At 41.0% G+C, this 24,994-nt stretch overlaps 2 protein-coding genes across 12 annotated transcripts in view; both read right to left on the bottom strand.

The window, feature by feature from the left end:
- evla (Enah/Vasp-like a) overlaps positions 1–15,954 on the bottom strand; it is a 41,311-nt gene extending 25,357 nt beyond the window's left edge. The window contains exon 1 of one of the 2 annotated variants that reach the window (XM_038729096.1): positions 15,537–15,954. In XM_038729096.1, coding sequence (XP_038585024.1) covers positions 15,537–15,541 — 5 coding nt within the window. In that variant the 5' untranslated portion in view covers positions 15,542–15,954. Of the gene's footprint in view, positions 1–9,893; positions 10,163–15,536 lie in introns of those variants that run through there. The other variant, XM_038729095.1, reaches the window with a different exon arrangement.
- Positions 15,955–16,278: 324 nt separating this feature from the next.
- The window catches only part of eml1 (EMAP like 1), a 58,466-nt gene continuing 49,750 nt past the window's right edge, over positions 16,279–24,994 (bottom strand). For all 10 annotated transcript variants that reach the window (XM_038728949.1, XM_038728946.1, XM_038728943.1 and 7 more), the window contains 13 exons: positions 24,831–24,926; positions 24,569–24,703; positions 24,295–24,394; positions 23,929–24,080; positions 23,036–23,161; positions 22,452–22,583; positions 21,892–21,959; positions 21,661–21,749; positions 20,577–20,674; positions 20,129–20,216; positions 18,736–18,831; positions 18,512–18,642; positions 16,279–18,400 (listed from right to left, as the gene is read on the bottom strand). In XM_038728949.1, the coding sequence (XP_038584877.1) occupies positions 18,275–18,400; positions 18,512–18,642; positions 18,736–18,831; positions 20,129–20,216; positions 20,577–20,674; positions 21,661–21,749; positions 21,892–21,959; positions 22,452–22,583; positions 23,036–23,161; positions 23,929–24,080; positions 24,295–24,394; positions 24,569–24,703; positions 24,831–24,926 (1,437 nt within the window). In that variant the 3' untranslated portion in view covers positions 16,279–18,274. The remainder of the gene's footprint in view (positions 18,401–18,511; positions 18,643–18,735; positions 18,832–20,128; positions 20,217–20,576; positions 20,675–21,660; positions 21,750–21,891; positions 21,960–22,451; positions 22,584–23,035; positions 23,162–23,928; positions 24,081–24,294; positions 24,395–24,568; positions 24,704–24,830; positions 24,927–24,994) is intronic.

The raw sequence follows: 24,994 nt of genomic DNA, 5'->3' as shown, positions 1-24,994 counted from the left end.
CAGAGTCCATCTTCACTGCTTTTGTGCACCAAGCATCATCAATGTAAAACACAGAGTCCACCTCCTCTCATCTTGCCGGAGTCTTGCGCTGACCACCTGCCGAGTGCTTGATCCAGGATGTTGATGAGACAGGTCTCTGTAACGATGTGGGTACAACAGTCTGTTGTTTGGTCAATATGAGTCCCATTTTGTCAAGAACGGCTCTTTAGGAGCAGAATTAAAGCCAAGCTGGGCCAGCATGGCTCCTGATCACCGCACCCATCATGGTGCCTGGTCCGGTTGTTTGGGACAGGTGGGTTTGGGACGTCTTCATCTTCCAATGACTGTATTTATGTCAGAGGTTGTTTTGGCTATAAAGCCAGAAAAACTGATAAAACACAAAAGTGTAGTTTGAAGAAGCTACTGGCTGCTGCTTGTACAAGCGTTGCCAGTTGCCATGGCATTATACAAACACCACCAGCCTGAACTGTTGATACAAGGTAGGATGGATCCATGCTTTTATGTTGTGTAAGCCAAATTCTGACCCTACCATGGCATGGCTACCAAGGCATGGCTGGCATCACCCTCTGAGTTGATGCAGACTGCCTGCTATCTTTCACCGGAATGTCTCCGGTGTTTTCAACGCCTTGTCACTCGTCGCGGCCTTGCTCCAACTAGCAGCTGGTTGGTACCTGTTGTAGGCCCGTACGAGGTGCGACATGGTATGCGCATCTGTGCGCCTTGATTCCGAAGTCCTGGCAGAAGGAATTACAGCAACTTCGGCCGCTGTGCCGGTCAGCTCATGCGGCTGACATCTCCATTTTACCGACCAAATGTGCACTGATAAATGCAAGGTCGGTAATGAACAAAACTTTAATCCTTCAGGATTTCTTCATCACACAGGCTGTGGATGTACTATTCTTAACAGAAACATGGATTGCCGTAGGTGAGTTCGATGTCTTCACAGAGCTTTTACCTCCTGACTGTACTTTTTTAAATTCCCCAAGGACCACTGGACGGGGAGGAGTAATAGCGACTGTCTTAAAGAGCAGCTTACATTGTAAACTTTTGGCACCATCTGTTTTTTCCTCATTTGAACTAAGCTCGTTTGTCTTAGGCCGGTTGGATCCTGTACTGTGTGCGGTGGTATATCACCCGCTGAAATACAACAAATATTTTATCAAAGAGTTCTCTGATTTTTTGGCCAGTATAATGACAGACTATGAAAGAGTTTTAATTGTTGGTGATTTTAACGTGCATGTTTGTTGTCCTTCTAAACCACTCACAAAAGATTTTTTAGATATGATTGATGCTTTTAACTTTTTACAATATGTCAGTGGACCCACACAAGAACAGGGGCACACGTTAGATCTTGTGTTATCTTATGGTTTGCCCATTTCAAATATCCAGACACAGGATGCTGTATTTTCCGATCACATGCCAATTTTATTTGATTTTAACTTGTCCTGTCTTAAATTTAAACCAACTGCTCCTGCACGCATAGGCCGTGTGTTTAAGCCGACCACTGCTGCTCAGTTTTCTTGTGCTTTTCAAAGTCAGTTTGACACTGGTCCTAAATCTGAGCCATGGTTTAATGACACCACCCGTGCAGCAAGGAGAGAGTGCAGCAGAGCAGAGCGCCGGTGGAAGAAAGACAAGCTTCATGTCTCTTATGAAATTTTAAAGGAAAGCTGGAGAATGTATCAAAAAATAGTTAAAACTGAAAAAAAATACATACCTAAAAGAAAAAATTGTCCAAAATCTAAACATACCACGTGTCCTTTTTAAAAGCTTTGATTAAATTTTAAATTCTCCCCAATCCTCCTGTTTGGAAGCTTCTTCTGAAGTCTGTGAGTATTTTTTACACTATTTTTTAGACAAGATTACCTCCATTAGAACTCATATTTCCCCACCTGTATCCGACCCCTCTGAAATGATGACCTGTTTAACAGTGTTTGATCAGTTTGAGCCTGTGTCGCTTCCTTGCCTCAATAAAATAATTTCACAGCTCAAACCCTCAGCCTGTCCCACAGACATTGTCCCCCTTCGCCTTTTTAAGGAGGTCTGGACCACTATAGGGCCAAGTGTCCAAAAAATTATTAACAGCAGTCTGACTTCAGGAATTGTCCCAGCTTATTGCAAAGAAGCAACTAATTAAAAAGCAAAATTTGGACATTACAATTTTAGCTAACTACAGACCAATATCAAAGCTTCCTTTACTTCTAAAATCTTAGAAAAAACTGTATTGCACAACTACAATCCTTTTTAGATACAAATGGTATTTTAGAAATTTTTCAGTCTGGTTTTAAAGCTTTTCATAGTACCGAGACTGCACTTTTAAGAGTTTTTAATGATCTTTTACTAACTACAGACCGTGGTGACTCTGCTATTCTTGTGCTTTTAGACCTTACTGCTGCTTTTGATACAATTGATCACGCCATTCTCATCTCTCGCCTTGAGCACTGTGTGGGCATCCGAGATACTGCCCAGCAGTGGTCCAGATCGTATTTATCTGAGCGATGTTTTTATGTAAAACTTGGTGACTTCTCGTCATCTACCGCTCCCCTTCTCTGTGGAGTTCCTCAGGGATCAGTTCTTGGACCACTATTATTCTCCTTATACCTTCTCCCTCTTGGAAACATTTTTTAAAAATATGGCATTTCCTACCACTTTTATGCGGACGACTCGCAAATCTACTTGCCCCTGAGAAGAAATGCAAACAGTTCCCTGACTCCTCTACTTGAATGTCTCAAGGATATTAAGGCCTAGATGTCTTTTAATGTTTAATTTTAATTTTTTATTTAAACGAAGACAAAACTGAGGTCATTGTATTCGGACCCAGCCGGGTCTGTGACTCCACTCCCATAAACCTTGGTTCCCTGCAGCAATACGTAAAGCCCGTAGTCACCAATTTAGGCATCAAAATTGACAGTGATTTTAAACTTGACAAGCAGATAAAAACTGGATTTAACCACAATGTTTATCATTTGAGGCTTTTATCTAAAATTAAACCTGTTTTATCTTTTGATCTTCTTGAGCATGTGATTCATGCTTTTATCTCAACCCGTTTGGATTACTGTAATGCATTTTACATCGGTGTGAACCAAACCTCCCTCTCTCGCCTGCAGTTAGTCCAGAATGCAGCTGCTCGTCTTTTAACAGGAACCCGGAAACACGAACACATTACCCCCATTTTGACCTCGCTCCACTGGCTCCCTGTACATTTTAGAATACATTTTAAGATTTTAATGTTTGTTTTTAAGTCACTTAATGGGTTGGCACCTCAGTACATCTCTGAGCTCCTGCACACTTACACCCCGCCAAGGTCTGCTGATCAGCTGCGGCTGAACGTGCCCAGGACCAGGCTGAAGACCAAGGGCGATCGCTCTTTTTCAGCAGTTGCCCCCAAACTGTGGAATGACTTACCTCCTCACATTAAAGTGGCGCCCAACCTCCACACCTTTAAATCTTGTTTGAAAACATACTTTTATTCCCTGGCTTTTAATTCACCATGAGAGCTGCTGTGGTCTTCGTTGTCAGTGTTGGTGTTATTTGTTTTGTTTTGATTTATCATGAGCATATTTTATATCATCTCTGTAAAGCACTTTGGTAACCTTGTTGTTTTTTAAATTGTGCTATATAAATAAAGTGGAATGGATTGGATTACCATCTGAATGTAGCTGACAGGAGTGACACCCGGTGTGGTCTTCTGCTGTAGCCCATCTGCTTCAAGGTTCAACGTGTTGTGCGTTCAGAGATGGTACTCTGCATACCTTGGTTGTAACGAGTGGTCATTTGAGTTACTGTTGCCTTTCTGTCATCTCGAACAAGTTTGCCCATTCTCCTCTGACCTCTGACATCCACCAGGAATTTTTTTCCGCTCACTGGATATTTACTCTTTTGCGGACCATTCTCTGTTAACCCAAGAGATGGTTGTGCCTGAAAATCCCAGTAGATCAGCAGTTTCTGAAATACTCAGACCAGCCCATCTGGCACCAACAACCATGCCGCATTCAAAGTCACTTAAATCCCCTTTCTTCCCCATTCTGATGCTTGGTTTGAACTTCAGCAAGTTGTCTTGACTGCGTCTACATGCCTAAATGCATTGAGTTGCTGCCATGTGATTGGCCGATTGCCTATTTGTGTTAACAAGCAATTGAACAGGTGTACCTAATCAAGTGGCCGGTGAGTGTATGTTGTGGGTAAAAATTGTGTTTTTGGGATATATAAATAAAATGCACAGTGAGTCTACAGAAAGGTTTATTTAAATAAAGTGTGTTTTTTCTTTTGCATCCGTCTATCACAGCTGTGACTAAAGCAGGCCAAAGTCACGATGCTGCTACTATCAGGGTTATACTGCCAGGGAGGTTCTTGTGTCCTACATAGTGAGTGGTTGAGGTCAGTTTTAAGCAGCAACTGCACATACTGAATAGTGATGGGTAGATTAATCGGGCTGATATCTTACATTTTAAGATAACTGGCATCGGCGATCCCAGCACTCACAAGGCCGATACATCGCCCTGCTCTCTAAATATCAGCATCGACAACTGAAAAACCCATATCAGTTGACCACTAATACTGTACACATAAAACCTCATTGTTCTCTATTTATAAATCAACGCCCCCTTCCCCTCTTCCTCTCCCTTTTGATAACAAGACAGCCAACAGAGTTGTTTGATCCTGCAGTTCTCATTTGGGACAGCAGCAGCGACCAAACCTCCCTCCCCTCTCTCCATTTTTTCTCTTCATTTTCTATCCTCCCGGCAAAAAGCAGAGAGAGAGAAAGAGAAAAGCACTGGCCCGAAAGGCTGCCACATTTGCCAGAAGCCATGCTCTCTTCAATACATGTGTGAATTAAACATGTACGGAGCTCACACACAGCTCTGCTATTCAGAGATGCCCTATGTAAGGCTGTTTAGAATAAAGAAGATGCTCGGTGTTCGCACAGTAGGCTGCGTCTCTCTGGCAGCATCTCTGGCTTTGACTGAAAAGATGCGACCAGGCGAGAGGAAAGAGAAATAACAGGATGATCAAAACAGATCAGTCACAACTTCTCACAATTAACTCCTAACCACAAGATACTAACAAAGAGCTTTGCGCCAAATCATATTATCCACGCACACAGTAACTAATCCAAAATAACCTAAATTCTGTGTCTAAACGACAGTTTGTTGAGGCCAGATTAAGATTACAGATTAGTATTTTAGCTCTGATTAAAATACAACAGGGAAAGATTTGCCTGCCTGTGTTGCTGGAAAATTACATTTTATTTGCGCACAATGATCGAACCTTGTCGACCAAACTATCAGACGTTAAGTGCACGTATTCTCAGTTACAACCCTTTCTATTTCATTCACCCCAAAATTGTATTCATCTCTCTTTGCTTTCAGTTTCCTTGCTGCCTTTGACATTTAACTTCTATCACTCATTAGTGACATATACTGGAGGTAGAAATGACCAAACACACACTCACACACACTGTCGTACATAGTGTGGGTACAAACCTGGCAGCGATGTGGCTGTAAAACAACCCTGAGTCACTGACACTCTGGGGGAGGCAGTAACGAAGCACTTGGAGCCGATGTATGTCCATTTTGGTAAACAGGAAAACAACAGCAACAGCAGCAGTCTATGACACAAACTCCCTCTTCTGCCGCATAAAACTCAAAAGCAGTTAAATCCTCCTGCTGAATACCTACCACATAAATTACAAACAGGAGCGACGACTGCACAAATAACCAAAAAACATCCACACGGTATGAGATTAAAACGTCCTTTTAGTTTTGAATTCTTGCACTGCTGAATCCAGTATAACGATCCATCCAGCAACAAAGAGATGACTGACGGACTGACTGGCAGAGATGAAGTCATTGACCAGCCTGTTGTCCGACCCGCATAAGAGATAAGCGTGTGTGTGCGTGTGATTGAACCTCTGTGCTATTGTCATACAGTTAACCCAAGGGAGATTACCTCATATCCGTCTCAACCAGCTTCTGCCCCCCACACTAATGTTTCATTAGGGTATGGGGGAGTTTGAGGTTGCTGCTGTTACCCCCCTCCCCCTCCCAACCTCAACTTCATCCTGCTTTTGCCACCCAGTATTAAGCACAGCCTGTATTAAAAACCAGCAGTCCATACTGTGGGCAGCTCCTATTGATTTGGATGCCCTCTACCTCAGGGACACATGTAGCGGGGTGAATATACACCAACATGTACAACACACATTAACTGGAAGAGGTGTGCGTGATGAATGTCCATTAACACTGAGTAATTGACTAATTCTAACACTCAATCAGAATTTGACCCACAGGACGGACATTTTGGAAGTCATCAGCTTTATCGTCGGTTGGAGGGACTTTGTCCAGACTGTAGTCTAGATTAATTAAAATAATTAATTAATTAAGTCCAGAGCTGGACTGATAAATCAGCCCATATTAGCTTATTGCTGATACACTGGTATTGACAGCGGCAGACAAGTAACAAGAAAATGAAGCACAGAAATGTTTGAACCAGTGTGTCAATTAGGTAGTTTGCTCAGAGAGCACTGACAAGCGTACTTTTAACCATGCTAGTGGCGTAGCTCTTCAATCCACCACTTTGGCCAAGAAAAAAATATCTCAACAACTATTGGATAGATGAAATCTTTGGCGATCCCCTGACTTTTCCTCTAGTGTCGGTTCATATTTGGGGCTTTGAGAAAAACATCTCAACAATTATTGGATGGATTGCCATGAAATTTGGTACAGCCATGTTCCCCTCTGCAAGAATTGTAAGAAATATGGTGTAGTAACTTAGTGATTTACTTAATGTAGTAATTTAAATTAGTGTAGTAGTGTGTAGATGTATGTCTCATTTATGTGTAAAATGTCCTGTTCAAATCTTGGCCACAATTCTTCTTATCAACAATGTGTTTTATGTAAAAAAAAAGATCATTATCAGATTTTTTAAACTCTCAATCAGTAATTAAAAATCCAGTATCTGTCCTATGATACCTATGATCAAAACACTACAATCCGAGTCACAGCTCCCTTTAATTTTATTAGTCACGTTCAGACCTTAACTACTACAGGTATTCCTCAGGCAATGATGAAAACATGATCAAATATAATAAATATGATCAAAAGATGTAATAAATACATCCATCAAGAAAAAGGCACACCCACTCAGATTCACTCTCTCTCGCTCTCTCTCTCTCTCACACACAGTTTCAGGACTGCCAGTAATCCAGTGTCATGACAGATTAACCTTTGAACTTTGACCTCTCTGGTTCAATGGCCTCCACTCTAAATGCTGACCTCATATGCTGCAGTGACAGCAAACAACACAGGCACACCGCCATGGGGCGGGACAGGGTAATTTGCAGCCGAAAATGCTACTTGTGATTGGTTAAATGAGGGCCACAGTCAACAGTGATTGGTTGAACAGGAGAGCCAGTCAATAGCGATTTGTTTTTTGTGGACTCACAGTAACGCCTGTGCCAAGCAGAATTACCATTGCCTCGTCTGTGGCTCTGAGTGCCCAGCTGGACTACAGGACATTTCTGCGGCAGGCCGGGCAAATGTTAACAAGCTCGACCTGTGACAGACGAGGCTCTGTTGTGCCACGGGGAGGGGACACTGCCTGCTCACTAACATTTAGAAAATGATAACAGGCAACGCTAAACTACTGCGGGGCAAGTGATCACACTGAGCATCAAACATGTGATGGTAATATGTGGACGTGATTCCACTGTCTTCTCCATGTCCCAGGATGGCACAACCTATATACTATGTTAGAAGCAGTATACTTGAAACTATTTCAATCATTACACTTTGTTACTGTTACAGGTACAATTTAGATGATGGGTGGAAATATAACAGAATAGTGTATAGATGAATTAAAGATTCAAAAGATCTCAACTTTGCTTTGTCCAGATAATTTTTTTTAAGACACAACAGATGTTTTTGTTTTCTCAGACAGTTCCTGATAAATACACCCCAATCCTAATGGAAATCTTGATAATTCTTTCTGGCTCTGATGGTGTTTTTGTCCAGTCAGTTCAATAATGAACATACAGACAACTGCATATCAAAAATTTGTCTCAGTGATCAAATTCAACTTTACGGAGCACACATATGTGAAAGAACTGAAAAAAAACAACCCCTGCAAAGTTTCATCAGGCTATGAGGAAAGAAAAGTCGTAATTAAAGGACTGGCCATTGTGTTCCTAAATATTTGATCTAAATACAGAGGTGGTGACAAACAATCTTTAGTAATGTGGATACGACGATCACCTAGTAGAGTTATTTATTATTCAGTACAATCACCCAGAAAAATCAGAGCCGTAATTCAACCTTTAAGACCAACGAAATACTCATATAGCCACAATATTGGTTTTACATCAATATACTGAAGGATTTTTTTGATGAAAACTTTAGGAATCCTTAACATAAGGAGATTATTTTGTCAACAAGCAGCAGTGATGCATGTTGACCCCTATGACGACATCACTTATTCATCACATACATCTATAGATGCCAGTTGGCCCTCAGGCTAATTGTCATGGACACCTAACAGTACAATATGGATAGCAACCCCCACTTCTACACAACCCCTCCCCCACCTCCTCTTCCCCTCCGCCTCACTCCACCTTCTTCAGCGCTCTCCGATCTGCGTCCTGTCACTAATCCTGATCCTTAAAGGGAAATGAGGCTTCCATTTGGAGGACAATACTTTGTGGGAGACACAGATGGATACAGGGGATACAAAATCACAGAACGAATATAAGACTGTCCATATTTGATACAATCCTGTGATTTCCCTGTTATTATATAATCCCAAAGGCTTGTTGTTTCTTTGTATCCCATGTCATTAACGGGATATTGTACTTTTACTGGTGGATTTGTCATCTGAAATATCTGGAGGATGACAGGATTGATGAATGGATTTGGAACACTGTTATAATGACACTGTGATATCTAATTTAAGTCTTTTTGTTACATTTTGCAACATTATAATCTGACTGACCATGCCAGTGTGAGCAGTACCTCATAAATAATGAACATACTGTGAAAGAGAGGCAGAGAGGTTTTCCTTCTGATGTACTGTACTTTACAGTAAGATTACTAGAGTGCATGCGGTGAAGTGTAAACCTCTGATGGTTATCTCCTCTGCCCCACTCGGCTCCACATCTGTATTTGAGCTTCAACAAATCACCACATCCCGCTGTAATCTGCCAAGGCCATATTATACACAAACCCCTCAATCCTTGTATCATCTGGCTTTTGATAGTCCCACTCGTTCAGCCATTCAGAGATTAGCGCTCTCTATCCCTTTCTTCCTGTGTTTCTTTCTCACACAAGCAACAAGTCAGATGGGATCCATCCTGTGAACGACAGGGAGCAGCTGAGCTGACACACTGACAGACAGCGAGAAACACCCTTCTTCTTCCCAGGAAAAAGACTGAACCAATGAAAGACATGCTAAAGGGTAACCAATCAGGCGTCTCTGCTAACAGCTGGCTCCAAAGAAAACACAGACAGAGGGGTGGAAAATAAAAAGGAGACAGAGGAGAGAAAGTCAGCAACTCCTAGAGGAGATTTTCCTCTTCCAATTTTTCCTTGATTTCTCTCCAACTCAAGCCAAATGCATTTTTCAAAAGCATGTAGAGCTGGAAGGAAATTGAGGTTGATACACAAAGAAATGCATTTTTTCGCAGGCAAACAACCCAAACAAATACAAATGCTGTTTAAAGAACCAAACAGATTCTGCGGTCTGAAAGCTGAGCCAGGCTTTAAACAGAACCACTAGAGAGAGAAGAATCATTACCACACACTCCAAAGCCAATTTAGCTTTTTACTTACGCTACTCCAAAAGGACAGAAAAACTGCAAGAGACAGAGAAAGAGGTGATGATGAGGAGTCGTGCCGTCTTACCCAAAATCGTCCAGGGAATACATGTCGCTGAAGAAGACTGTCCAGTCCTCAAGCAAAGGATGAAAGGGAGGTATGAAGGAGGAGATTATGGAGGAGCGGGGGAAGTATCAGGCTGAGAGGAGAGAGTGGTACACATTCTGTCTGACGCTGAAGCAAACTCAACCCTTCCCTTCTTCACATCATCTGAAAGCGCTTATTAGAAATCCCCCACGCCAACAGAGCAGACATAAGACTGAGACACGGGGAGAGTGGGAGGGAAGGAGTGAGTGAGAGAGATGAGGAGCGTTGCAACAGAGTAAGGGAATGCAAGAGAGAGAGAGAGAAAAGATCATGTGACCAGCGCAGACCAGTCACCTCTCTCCGCTCCGAGGATTGGAGTGCCGTCTTTCAACCTCCAAGGAGTCATTTCCACTGGATGGAAATTATATGTTAGCCTATATAGGAAACCGGAGTGCCTTTGCAACCCGCCTTTCTACAGCGTGTAAAGTTCAGAAAATGTAGAGTGTAGCTTTAAATAGATTCTACTGTAACTGAATTTTAAAAGCCATAAACCCTAATCACCAATTAACTACAGAAAACACACAGCAGCTACCAGTTAATTCGTTCAGCTCGGCTTTCATAAAAAGGACCCAGTATTAAAGCTCAAAATTAAGTGCGCTGCATGAACAGATGTAATGATTAGTTTTATATTCAAGTAACATTTGTGGTTTCTTTGTGGCTTTATCAGAATTCGTCCTCAACCGGTGGTCCATCTGGCTGATGCAAACTTAGAGCATTAAGCTTCTTTGCCACAGCGAGGTGAGATGTGGTAAACAAACAAAGAGCAATCTAGTCCACTGATAGATTAGGAGGCTTTGTGGGTTTAGAAAATAGTAAGAAACATGCAACAGACTCCAGGTCTAAGATGGAGCCTGGAAGGTCAGTGAAATACAAGCAAATCTCCTTTTCCAAAACAGGGCTTTGTATGAAATAGGCCACAGGAATATATGCATCCATAACTAGTGGCTGGTAAAGCTGCAGAAGCTAATGTATGTTATGTAAATGTTTACAAGGGAAGAAATACAGAATGTAAACTACAGTGTTAAAACTGCCAGTTGTAGGATCAAAAGCCTGAGAGAAAAATGAATAAATGCCTCGCTTAGCTGTAAATGCGTTTCACAATTCGTATTGGGGTCATTTGAGGCAGCCTGTTTGACCTCCATCAAGACAAAAGGACACATGATTCATCATTAAATCGCCAGTAACACGAAGGTTGTGTATGACATATGGGACATGTGACCAGATTACAGTTCAAAGGGTATAAGTGTAATGGTTTGTGTTGTTTACTGTATTTAGAATATGGTACATAAGTACAGATCAGAAAATGACAGGAGAATGAGAGAGACCTGTATTTACTTTGCAGACAAACAAAGCAACATCTGCTTGTGACCTATTGTCACCGCTTCCCTATGTCTGTAGGTTATAACCATGAATTGGTCACATCACCTATAAAGTTGTGTACAATGCAGTATACTTCACTGATCAACTACTGCTGACACCTACAGGAGGTGGACAAAAGAAACTAAATCCCTGCTGATTTATCGCTACAAAAAGGAGAGTGTCACTTAACACTTCATGTTTTTAAATGTGCTTGCTTTATCTTCTTTTTTTTATTTTTATTTTCTTGCTTTATGTATGTTTGTGTCCTACATACCTACTAGCATACTCTAAAACTAATCAGGTCCATTACTTTCTCAACATCCTTTTACCATTGATTTTTGTAATATGGTTCTTTCCTTTATAATGTATTATTTTATTTGCTTGCAGTATGTTTGTCCTATGTATACTTTTTTGAAAAGTGCACTGGAACCTTGCAGCGTGGTGTTTCTGCACTTTAAATAAAAATGGATTGATTTATTGATTGTTAGCATGCTAACATTTGCTGCTTAGCACTAAACACAAAGTACAGCTGAGGGGGCAGTCGTTAGTTTTGTAGGTTACTTGGTCATAAACCAAAGTATCGGACCAATCAACATTTTGAACTGATAGAGGTGCTACATGAAAAATAAGAAGATCCCTTAAGACTGTCTGTTCCAAATTACCACCATGGATGGTAGCAAAATTGAACAGGTCTCTGCATATAAATACATTGGAATAGGGTTAGATGTTAGGCTTTCTTTAAAAGCACAACAAATTCAACAAATTGGGAAAAAAGTTAAAAATCAAGTTAGGCTTCCTGTATAGAAACAGGGCCTGTCAGACATCAGCAAACAGAGAAAAAAATGTTCAGGCTACTTTTATGTCAGTCTTAGACTTGGGATATTTTCTTTATGCATGCTTCAGCTACCACATTAAAACTACTGGATGCTATTAACCATAGTGCGAACAGGCTTATCACCGGTGATAGTTATAGAACACATCACTGTATTTTATACCGTTAACGTGGGATGGACCTAAGATAAGATAAGATATAACTTTATTAACCCCCCGTGGGGGATTTATTAATTACTTTATTAATCCCCCTCGATATAATCAGGCACAAATCTGTCAGTTTGGTGCTGTGGTATTGTGGAGCCCTCTCTCTCTGTGAGGCGTGAGCAACATGCTCTTTTTCTTATTTATAAAGCACTTCTTTTAAAACTACTTCCCTACATATTCTCCCTCATTTCCACGAGAGTAATAAATATAAACACAAGATTACAGACGTGGATTACTTTAGAGACTCCAGCGATGCTTTCAGCTCTTTCGCTCCATATTTATGAAACAAACTCAAGTTAAACACTCTGGTGTCACTTATCCAATTTAGAAATGTTATGATGTTGAATGCAATTGTTTTCCTTGAATTGTACATCTTGGTTTTGTTTGTTTTAAGTCATATATTCACTTGTTTATGTGTCTACTGTACATGTTAACAAGTGTACACAGGGCACAGCCTAAAAAGAGACTCAGGGCTCAAACTGTTTTCCCAAAACTGAGACAATTCACTCGAAAACCACACGCGTCAACCTCATGTTGGCATTAGAAAAAAACAGTCTGGGGATCATCAAAGTCAGTGCAATTCATCCTCTGGAGACTGCGAATGTCTACAGAATTTGACAGCAATCCATCCAGTGCTTGTCAAGTTATTCTTATATATTCTTAAACCTGACAAATGGACCTAAATTGGCTCTAACCAGATAATATGACTCACCTTTTCTAAGCACTGAGTATTGAACCTCATTACCTTTTTTTCCTGACCAAAATGTGTCCTTCAATATTGCAAGGTGTAAAGTACCAAAAGCTAGCATTTAATGTCTGGTGAGATTATAATAATAATAATGGCTAATCCTGATTTACATATTGTTAGATCAGAAAGTTTCAGATTTTAGACTATTTTATTAATTGTGTTTAGACATAATTTCATATTGAACTTTGGCTTCTTTTGTTAATTAAAATGGATTCTTATAGAAAAACACGTATTTCTCAAAAAAAAAATTCAGGTATCACATCTGCGCTAGTGGCCCTGCGATGGACTGGCGATCTGTTCAGGGTGTACCCCGCCTTTCGCCCAAAGTCAGCTGGGATTGGCTCCAGCCCCCCGCGACCCTGTACTCAGGATAAGCGGTTGACGATGGATGGATGGATGGATGTATCTGCACTAGTGTTGAAAAACAAAATACTGTAACAATGATTTATTTAAATTTCCTGTCCCTTGCTTGTAACTGCTTTCTCTAAAAGACATTATCCCTGTTAATGAAACTGGAGAATGTCAGTGTTGTGAGTGTTGTGGCTGTATGTGGCGACACTGGCTCACATGGAGCTGCTCTCTGATTAGCTCGGAGGGCAGCAGCAGCCTGCAGTAAGATGCATAACTCAGCGTTTTACTTTCCACTGGCTGCACTCGCTCGTTCTACCTTTCCTGCGATGAGTCACCAAAACAAGCGCTTCAGAAATCATCCTGCGATAATAGTAAAGGACGGATGGCTCGCTTTTTGCCCTCTTTCACCATTTCTCTCAAAACCCATGCTGATTCTCTCTCTCTCTCTCTCTCTCACACACACACACACACACACACACACACACACACACACACACGACAGCAGCTAGTCTCATAAGGAGAACAGAAAGGGAACCATTGCATAATAAAACAACTACTGTTAGAGGACTAAAAATAACTCAGCTACACCCACATATGTGCAAACACACATACACACACACTCTCTAATGAGCATGTGCATAGACATGGTTAGACATAAATGCATGTGCACCATTACATAAATGAAGCAATAGAATCAGTGATGCTGAACAAATGATCTCATTGAATTAAATCTTCTTTTTGCTTTTCTCTGCAAAAAGAAAAACCAGCCACCTTGTTGTTGCTTTGTGGAGATTTAAGACTTCCCTTCTGGGCTTGAGTCAAAGAACAGATCTGCCTCTGGCAAAAACAAACACACAGGATGGGACATGGGCAGCACAGTTTTACAGAGAGGAGGAAACGGCGTGTTTGTCCAACTGGATTGGAAGATATGAATCTTACATGTTTACTGTCTGAGAGCAAAACAGTGCGCTACTGGCTTTGAGTTGTGTGAGCTTACAGGAGACCGGTGAATTACTTGGCTGTAGTAAAAAACAGTAGTAGGTACTTCAGATAAGATATCCGGATGTGAGATATGGCGTTCTCTTTTTATACCACATCTTCTCATAATCCCTTTCTCTCTCTCTCTTTGTCTGCTTTTCCTCTGTGAAGGGAGTAACACACCCAGACCATCACACTCACACATGCAGACAAACACCGGTAGCTACAGTTAAAGCAGAGACGGTGCACTGTATCTGAGGAGAGCTGTCAGAGTAAATCTGAAGCCATAAAACAGAATGGTGCAGGCTATGGGAACATGGAGGAGTCAAACTAAAGGCAACAAGGGGGGGGGGGGTCTAAAAGGAATGTTTCATAAATAGAACAGAAAACAGAGACTGGAGAAGATTTGGGATTTGCATACCAACATTTAGCAAGGAAAGGCTCAACATGCCTTACATAGGCTCGGATATAGTATGGGGATTTTAACATAAGACACATTTGCTATATGCTGAGTGGATCCGTCATAGTAGGCTTATATAGGTGTGTGTGTGTCTGTGTCAGGAGGAGGGGTGGGGGTCTGTAAACCTGCCTGGCAACCACCAGAATAAACACCCTCCTCCTGCTGCTATGGTTGTATGCCCCCCCGCAGACACGGACACTGGCCATGTTCAACGTAACATAGCGTTTTAGTTTCACCCGGTGCCATGTAGGCCTTATGTGGAGAAATACATGATGCTGTTGTTTCCATGACAACATTAGCCTGGTCTAAAACCTGCACCCAAAACACTGGGTGGGTCCGGCCGTGACAATAGAAGGCTAATACATTGGGAACTGATATGAATGATTCGCCCAGTGTATTACGGCTGTAGAGCGAATTGTAAAGGACGCCTATATGGAGCTGAGGCCCGGTGGGTGGGCCCCTGGATGCTCATAACGCTGTCTCTACAAGGAGGAAAATGAGCCATAGGATGTCTAAGATTCTTCACTACATTACTGGCTGATGTATTATAAGATAAAATACAGATTTAAGCTGGGGGCAGAGGGCTGAGAGTCGTTGCGCATCTGTCATGACGCGTCAAACAGAGCGCATGGTGCTGGCCGCCGCTTACCTCATTCTGGTCTTTTATTCAGCCCGAGATGATGGCACTGATGAGGCTGACGAATAGGACCAAAAGTCCGCTTATTTTTTCTGTATACACAGTCTGGGAGGCTTTAATCAGCTCCCACCTTGCGTCCCTTGTGCGTCTGTAGCGATATTACAGGCTGATGATGAGTCGTGTTGCAGAAACGCTAAGCGTTTTCTCCCATCCGCTTTGTGCTCCGTTGTCTCTGCTCTCCACGCGCGCTGCCGCCTATCCTTAAGTCCATGTTCTGCCGGGGTTTGTACTCGGTAGAAGACGGTGAATGGTGGTCGTCAGCCGCCGCCTCCCTCATGCCATATTTTCTTCCCATTCGGAGCGTTTTGGTGAGGTGGAGAGATTTCGGGGAAAATGCTAATACTGCTTTTCGAAGGGAGAGGTGGGGGGGCAGACCGGCTCAACGCTGCCCACCTGCGGCGAAGACGCACACATGCAGCCCACTAACACCACCTACCTACCCCACCCCGAGCTTACCAGTATGCCTATAATGGTGGTCTGTAGACGTTTTAAGTTTGGTCCTCTGCTGTAGTATCTTTAACATGCCCATTAAATAATTTTTATGTTAGTATGCTTTATGCTAATTTTTAAAAAGAGTCAAGAGTATAAAAGTGCATTATATTTACACATAACACTGGCTTTTGCTGGATCATGCTCTCAAAATAAAGAAGATAAAAACAAATTTCATAAAGTGGACATAAGACACAGCCTCATAGGAATTTCATGTTGCATTTACTTTCAGACAAATGTTAAATGTTCAATGGTATTCTGTAGCCCCAAGAGTTTAGTGGTAAGACAAATCATGTTACATTCACTCTGTAGAGTGGTGACTTTATATCACTGCTGGAGATTCAGTAGTTTTCCTGATAAGACAGCGCCAACAATCAACCAGTAGAAATTCAAAATAATACCAGTATGCCTCGTATAAGTGGCAGTTCATGGTCATACTAAAATCTGCTGATTCCTCAATCAAAGACATCTTGTTTATTCGTGAACACGTGTAATAACCATAAGATGACAAGTGTGACGTGCTACACACCGCACAGTGGGTGTATGGACAGGACACAGCTTGCAAGGCTGAAAGCAGACATTATTGGTTCAAGAAAAGCTCCAGTAAGTGCTAAATTGTGATTTGCTTATTCCATTGTGCAGGTAAATAGACCTGCTGTATGTCCTTGAAGATTCTCAGTTATCCAGGTCATAGTTCTCTAAGGTGGGTTAAAATCAGTGGCAACTGGACTTGGTTGAAGATCCTTGAAGATGTTTCACCTCTCAATTTCAAGTATCTTTAACCAATTCCAGGATTTAACCCACCTTGGAGACCTGTTGTTATATTTATCAGGCTGAAGCAGTGCATTATAGTAAAAAAAAATCACCTCAAGAAAGTTCAATCAGTTCTGTTCAATATCTCATCAGTGACTGAGGAGCATGTCAGACGTAAACAGTTACAGTGTAATGGTCTCACACTTATCCTTCCTAAACCGATCCCGGTGCAATAAAATGCAGATAGATATAGATTTGAAAAGTCATCATCATCACTGAAAAAACCCAACACATGCTTGATTTTCATTTTCCTTGAATCTCGAGGCAAAGGACAGATACAACAACTCATTTTGCTCATATCTGTTTCAAGCCTTTCTGTATATTTACACATTTGGGAATAGACAGGGATTTATTGTAGGAAAAACTCAAAGGAACTTGTCAGTGAGAGAGTTGACTCATGATAAATAAAAAATAGAAAAGGAGCCTTTTTTAAGACCAGGAAGCACAAAAACATGTTAAGATAATGTTGTGGAAAATGGTTTAAATCCTAACTCTGAATCCAGATAATGTAATTTTTCATCGCCTTAAAATTATTCCCCCAAATGATCACAGTTTCTGACATCGACAGTATTGTCCTTGCTGCATTTAATTAGCATTTGCCTAGACTGTATATGTCATTTTCATACACTATTAGTCAATGTAAATAAATCAACAATGATTGGACAACAGCTTAATCTGATATTAACCGTGCTTGATGCTTCTCTGCATGTTTTAGTGAGATGTGTTTAGGGCTTTTCTCTGATAAGTCAATGTTAATGACAGCGAAGAGTCCTGCTTCACTAGTGCTTTCCTGAGTTGTTAAATACCAAATAAAAGAAAGTTTAACAATTTTAAAAATCATTACGTTCTTTCTTTCCGTACACAGTTTTTGTTCCAATGCTCTTCTCCAGCGAGACAATATTCAGTGGAACGATTCTGACAGGCAGCGAAATAAACCTCTTCAGTTTATCATCTGTGCACAAAACAAGAACAGTGAAAGCCAAACTGTACATATGCAGTCAGAAAGTCAGAGCCTTTGGTTCTGTTTAGGTGGATTTGATCCGTTTGAGTTTGTATCATTGGTGGGTAGGCTACAGTACGTGAGAGAGAGGAGATTCTTTTTACATGTAGTGTGAGTAAAGAAAAATTAGAAATATTCAAGATTTTTTGTATTTCAAGCAACCTCACATTACACCTCCAAACAGTTCATCTCTTTTGGGATGTGAGAACAGATCAGGGAGGAAACCTCTGGTTCCTCTTCTGTCAATTCACTTCAGTTCAGGTGGATCCGCCTTTTTTTTTAAGCATCTGAGTTAATTTAAGTTTGGTTCGGTTACGTTTGGTGCAGTTCAGTTCAGTTTGCTCCAGCAGCAGTAAGAAACCGTGAGTATCTGTCTGTGTCGGCTCCCTCAGACTATCCTCCACTGCATCACGCTCATGTCCTTCCCTCCTGTCGACACCAGGTAGCTATCGTCATGCAGGAAGTTTACATTGGTTACGTGACTGCTGTGGCCGCCATAAACATGGCTGGGAGCCTGAAAAGAAAAAGTAAAAAACTATCTTTGACATCCTTTTGCCTTTTACAAGAGCTTAATCACCTTGTTACAGTGATAAGATGTATATTGTGGCAGTACACAGTATCTTACCCTGAACTGTGAACAGGGGTATGAGAATAGATGGACCTTCCCAAAGTCGTCTCCAGTAACTAGGAGGCTCTTATCATTGGTCCTGCAGACAGCGTTGATGTCAGTGCCGTCTGAGCCGTCGGGCCACAAGCCTGAGGAGCGGAGGGCAGTGGAGACGTCTATTGAATGGACATTAAAACACAAATACACAGCTGAAGAGGGAGACACGAGGAGCCTTCACTTACCGAAGACTTGGAAGCCCAGAGGGCAGGTGTAGGTGGCCCACTCGATATCTCTGGTGGTCTCCACACTGACCACCTGCTTACACACTGATGGGATCCCTGTGAAAATACACAAACCAAATACACATAACTTTGTATCATGAGTACTGTTACTTGCCAATGTTTGTATACCTTATTGTGCTACAAAACACAAAAATAATGTATGAAGTTAATCAGTTAATCAGCTTTTTACTGCCAGTGATGGGATCCTACATCAACACATTCATTACTGCCAAAGTTACCACAGTTTTTTTTTTCACATTTACTATAAATGTGTTCTTGATGATCTTAAGTGGGTGGGGGCTCAGTTGGAAAAAGGTAAAGTCACACATTTCTGTGCACAAATCAGAATTTATCAATGTTTGAATTAAAATGTGATCACAGTAGGTGGGTCTGATCAAACCACACCCATACTTTTTTTTAGGGTTCTTCAGGGAGACTACTCTCCCCTTGTTGGATTCAAACTCCATAAATATTGGGCAGCTTATCAGATATCAAGTCATAACTGCTGCTAACTGCCGTTGGCAGCAGAACTTTGCAGGGCGAGCGGGCAAAGCAACCGGGCTCAGCAGCCTCCCAGTGAACACGGAGCCAGTTTGACAACAGGGAATACAGTACTGAGGTGATTTACCAAGGCTTCGGCCAGGAATCTGACTGTGGATGACGAAGACGTACTTGTGTAACATAGCAAACTTGCCGCACGCACACATCTCCCAGCAGAAACTACGGTGGGAGGCCTGATCAATAATACTAGTACTATATAGTAGATATCGCCTCTTGAGGCACAAGTGGTATTACAACACAGGACGGGCCAGGGATAGCTCATTAGCATGCTAACTTTAGTAGATATCTCTGCAACACAATGGGATATATCCTGTATATCTGTCTTTGACATTAAGTCTGTTGCTAACTCACATTCTGTTGATAATGTTAGTTCATTTTTTGAGTGTAAACTCTGGCCATATCTTGCACATTGTACCTTTAAACTAAACATTTTTTTTCGCAAATCTTTAATCTGATTGTTTCTTATTAAATCATTAATATTTACTTTTAAGGAGAACTACAGAAACTAAGACTTGATCTTTTCCTAATGGTAAGCAACAGCAATTAATGATAAATTTTGCATTATTTAATGCATTAAATTATCATGAGTCATGCATTAGTTATGCACATGCTCAGTTTCCTCTAAGTGCTGCTGATAAGATACTGAGCAGGTGCTCTTTAAATGAGAAAGATAAAGGAATCAACTGATGTGGGAATTTCCCACACACTTCAAATATTTCATCTGTAATGTGACACAATCATAAAAATATCAAAATAGCAAAGGCTGTGAGAGGCTGACAGTGATCATACTTACAATACAGTATCTCATAGTCCCCTGAATTTGATACCAGGTACTGGGAGTCCACTGACCAGTCCAGATGGGTGATGAAACTAGAGTGTCCCTGAGTTAAGATACAAAGGACCACATCAAATTATTTATTTTTACAGATACTTACCTAACTCCTTATCCTATTTCTGGACTAGAGGTAGTATGATTATCCAAACACCAGATATGCTCCTAAAAATTATTTGATATGGCAACATTCAGTAATTCTGTTTACGTGGACATGCGCTGTATGACTCAGCTTGTTGTCATTTGTAATTTTACAGCTTCTTTAGGAACACACCGTAAGGACAGAGTGTACAGAGTGGAGGCCCAAATATAGAGTTGAGGAGGGAACTAAATATAAAGATGATGCTGGGAGGAACTAAAAATAAAAGGAGCTGTGGATGAAGGGGGGATTATAAATACAAGTGCTCACCGAGCACTTCCCAACTCGACTGTACTTCCTCCCATTTTCTGCCACAGCGTAGACATAGATGTAGTTGTCATGGGAACCGATGGCCAGGAAGTTACCATCTAAATAAAAGAGAAGAAAACAGGAAGATTATTGGTAGTAAAAGAAAATAAAAAGCAGATGTTTGCAGATGTTACTTTAATAAAGTAGACTGTGTTGGTTGGTTGAACAGTATTTGGAGGGATATGGATTATTGGCATGTATGGATTAAGGTTCAATTAAAGTTGTAACAGTCTTGATTATTTTTTCAAATATGGCTGAAACAAATTTCTACACTCTTTACAGTATATCCTCCCCAGGTGTCAGTGTGGTGTGATGTAAGTGGGAGATTAAATGCTTTGTAAAAAGCTTTGTACAAGCATTACATTTGTTTCAAGGCATCCCGAGGTTTTGGTACAGGAGTAATTTTAGTTAATAATAAATTAATTTCATTTAATTATTGTTTGTAATGTAATGTTTTTAGAAATATTACTCTTTCAAACCTATCCTGGGTTAAAATCAAGGGCAACTGGACTTGGTGAAGATTCTCTGAGACGTTTTGCCTCTTGTCCAAGAGGCTTCTTCAGTTCTGGCTGACTGGCAGAAAGTCCTAGCTATTTAACCTCTGCGGGCTCATTATCAAGGTTATGGATACTGCTCAGACTTGGCCTCATGTGACTCTAACGACCATAATGACAGTCGTTACAATAGCCAGGAGCACTAATGAACCAAGTGGTATCCGTCACCTTGAAATCCCCACAGAGGTTAAATAGCTGATTCCCAGCTTGTCATTCAGAACTGAAGAAGCCTTTTTAACAAGAGGCAAAACGTCTTGGAGTATTTACAAACAAGTCCAGTTAGCCTTGATTTTAACCCACCATGGACAACTATGACCTGGATGACTGGGAATCTTCACAGACATCTTTAAACCTGAAATCATAATTTGACATTTAATAGTTTTCCTTGACATCAATGCATACTTTGCTTTAAATGTCAAAATAACAACAAGGGTAAACAGACAGTAAAAACCACACTCAAGGGAGACACATGTCAGCAGTTATAACCGTACCGGGCCCATAGCTCATAACAGACAGCTGTTCATTCCCATCTGTGTGCATTGTGACAAGATCCTTGGAGTCAGTGTCGAGTACCAGCCACCTGCAGAATCAATGGCAATATGTTTTTTAATTAATTAAAAATAATAAAAATGTGCTCTAGTGCAAATGACTGTGTTCTTATATTTTTATTAGCTGAAGCAGTCAGATAAAGGCTAAGTTTTTTTGGTGATGGGATTTCCTACCTGCCAGTTTGGGTTCCTATGGCAACCACAGCTCCAGACGGGTGGAAGCCTGCTGATTGGGCAGCATCCTGTCAAAACCAGGAAGAAGAGTATATTTAAAGTCCTACAAAATGTGTTGTGCTCATTGTTACTTGATTCGGATGTTTTGAGTTTCACTGTGCATCTCAGTTTAACAGGTGCATGAGCAAGCATGATTCTGTGACATCCCAACTAATCTGGAAACTAATCATGGTTCAATATGCAACTTATACAATTGGGATGTGGACATACACTTAAAATGGACTTTGAGGGGGGAGAAATATATGTAATTTTAAGAATTTTAAATGAGGTAATTGAATTTTTTCATCATATCAGACACGGGCAGTTTGTATGTTGCAGATTTTCAAGTCATATGACTCTGGTTGTTTCCGGTAAATATGTACATTTTAGTTGCTAAATGTGCAGTTCCTGCTGTTTCTCAAGGACATCAGAACAGAAAAAATATTTGCTGGTTCATCATCTGTTGTGTGCTATGCAATTCCCATTACTGACCCCTGGGGGCAGTGTTGACTTAAACTTACATCCATACTCTTCGTCCAGATGAGCTGATGGGTACTGGAATCCCACATGCAGACCTGCCTGTCATAGCCACAGGTGAGGAACTGGGGCTTTGAGGGGTGGACAGCCAGACCCCACAACTCATCCGTGTGACCCTGTAGAGAAGAGGAGAGATTTCTTCATCTGCTACAGCATCACAGGCTTTCAAATGTAAGTTTTACTTTGTCCAGCTCTCAACATCATTCTAGAGCTGCAACAATTAACGATTAATTGGTTGGCTGAAAATTAACATGCAACTATTTTGATAATCGATTTATTATTTTAAGCAAAATGACAAATAACAAATTTTCTGGTTATTGAGGATGTGCTGCTTTTCTTTGTAAATGTTTTTGGGTTGTAAATTGTTGGTCAAACAAAACAAGACATTTGAAAACTTCACCTTGGACTCTAAGTGTGATGGACCTTATTTTCTACATTTGACAGACCAAACAATTAATGGATTAATAGTACATAACTGGTAGATTAATCGATATTAAAAATAGTTGTTAGTTGCAGCCAAACGTCATACTACAAATGTAGAAATAGTGTGCTAGACGGCTGCATCTACCTGTGTAATAGGCATGAATTCTCCATCCAAACTGCCTTGCAAAACAAAGTGCTTGGTGGTCCCGATGAGCACAGTCTCCCCCCTGCCCTCTGCTATGGTCCGGATGGGACCAAACAATTCAGGCACCTGTGGAGAAAATAATGATGTATACCGCTGGTTCTCAAGACTTTTTCACATGAAAGACCCCTAACTGACACAAATTAGATCATAGACCCCCATCTGATAGAATTTTTGCTTTATGTTTTATTAGAGAAAAGTCTATGAAAGCCAAAACCAAAATAGTCATACATTCTGTCTTTGTGTTATGGATAGAATTATTGTGAAAAGACATGTTTACCCTTTTTGCTGGGGACCTCTTAGAACCCCCTTAAGGACCCCTGGGGGCCCCCAGTTCCCACTCTGAGAACCACTGATATAAACCTGGAATCCTGGATTTGCCACCAAGTAAACACCAGTTACTTTTTTACTGCATAAAGTAGTCTCATTAGAGCAAATAAGACATGAGCGATACATAATTCTCATCACTATGAATATCCATGAATCTCATTGAGGGGACAAACCCATCTCATCCTCTCTAATATTTATGATATGGTGCAGTATTCTGAATGCATAGTCTGCCACCTCGGCCGGGACTGCAATTTCTCGCTAATATAAGCAACCTACTTTAAAAACATTTTATTAAAACATATTAACAGAATGTGGTAACAGCAGATCAGATCATTAAGATGCTGTAGAGCTCACCCATGCATTCTTGTAAATAAATAATTTTTCAAAGTATGACTCAGGCCTGTGCAGTTCACCATTTAAATTATGTGTGATTTATAGACTTATTTTTCAAAAAAGAAGCCTAGGAATAATTTCATTTTCGTGATTTCTGCCAAATTTCTTTTCACCTCCACTGTTTGTATCTGGTGGTAGCTGCTGTCCCACGAGACAAGCCTGCGGTCTTTCCCTCCAGACACCAGCGTGCCATTCCTCAGCGTGGACAGAGCAAAGATGCTGCCCTCGTGAGCTCCTTGGATGACGTGGCTGATACGATTAGTGCCTGCTTGACAGAGATGGGATGAGATGGATGAGAAGGGTCAGTTGGAGAGAGTCCAACATAAAGGTCGGCTGCTTGAGGAGAGCAGATTAACAAACAGACAGATAGACAGGGTGATCAATAGATAAGAGGCAAAAAGAGATAGTGGCATTTTAATGTAATGTGTGTCTAAATGTTGGATTGAATAAAGTTGAAATTAATAACTTAATTAACATGCCTTTTCCCCACACCAGAATGTTGCCGCTTGAGTCTCCTGTGATGGCGTCTCCATTTTCTGCAAAGGTCACACACAACACAAACTTGGGCTTCTCCTGTTTCTGCAAGAAACAGAAGAACACACACACAGTTTCATTTTTGGTAGACTACCACTGATTATCTTTATATAGCTACAGATGGGGTCATAATACAGCCTGGCATGATTGAATTCGTGCCTTTATATCAAACATTATTGCTTTATGTTTATTGGTGTGGAAAACAGTCTGGTGTCCTACCTCAAACAGTCCTTGCTTCTTGACCAGCAAGCCTTTCTCCATGTTCCAGAAATAGAGATGGGACTTGCCGCAGGTCACTATTATGTTGCAGTCTGTCGGGTGAAAGTCCGCAGCAAACACTGACTCTGTGGAGCACTGAACCGAAACACATGAAACAAGAAACAGTGAGCAGTTGAAATGACATGCATAAAGGTTTTATAGACAAATAATTAGAGCAGGATGTTAGGTTACTTCATTTTTAATTTAACAGAGATGCACATACCTTGACCTCAGCTAGTCTGTCCTCTCTCTGCCAGTCCCAGATGGAGAGGACGTGGTCATTGGAGTCGTCAACGACACATAGTGTGTTTCCTCCATTCTACAGAAAAGACACAAACCCATGTTTTATTACTGACAAAATGGTTAGCATATCAAGAGGCAGAAAAC

This window comes from Micropterus salmoides, unplaced genomic scaffold, assembly GCF_014851395.1.
Source record: "Micropterus salmoides isolate LMB-PRFRI ecotype aquatic unplaced genomic scaffold, ASM1485139v1 Ms_hic_scaffold_19, whole genome shotgun sequence".
Classification (NCBI taxonomy): domain Eukaryota; kingdom Metazoa; phylum Chordata; class Actinopteri; order Centrarchiformes; family Centrarchidae; genus Micropterus; species Micropterus salmoides.
This window is presented reverse-complemented; position numbering and strand designations above follow the sequence as displayed.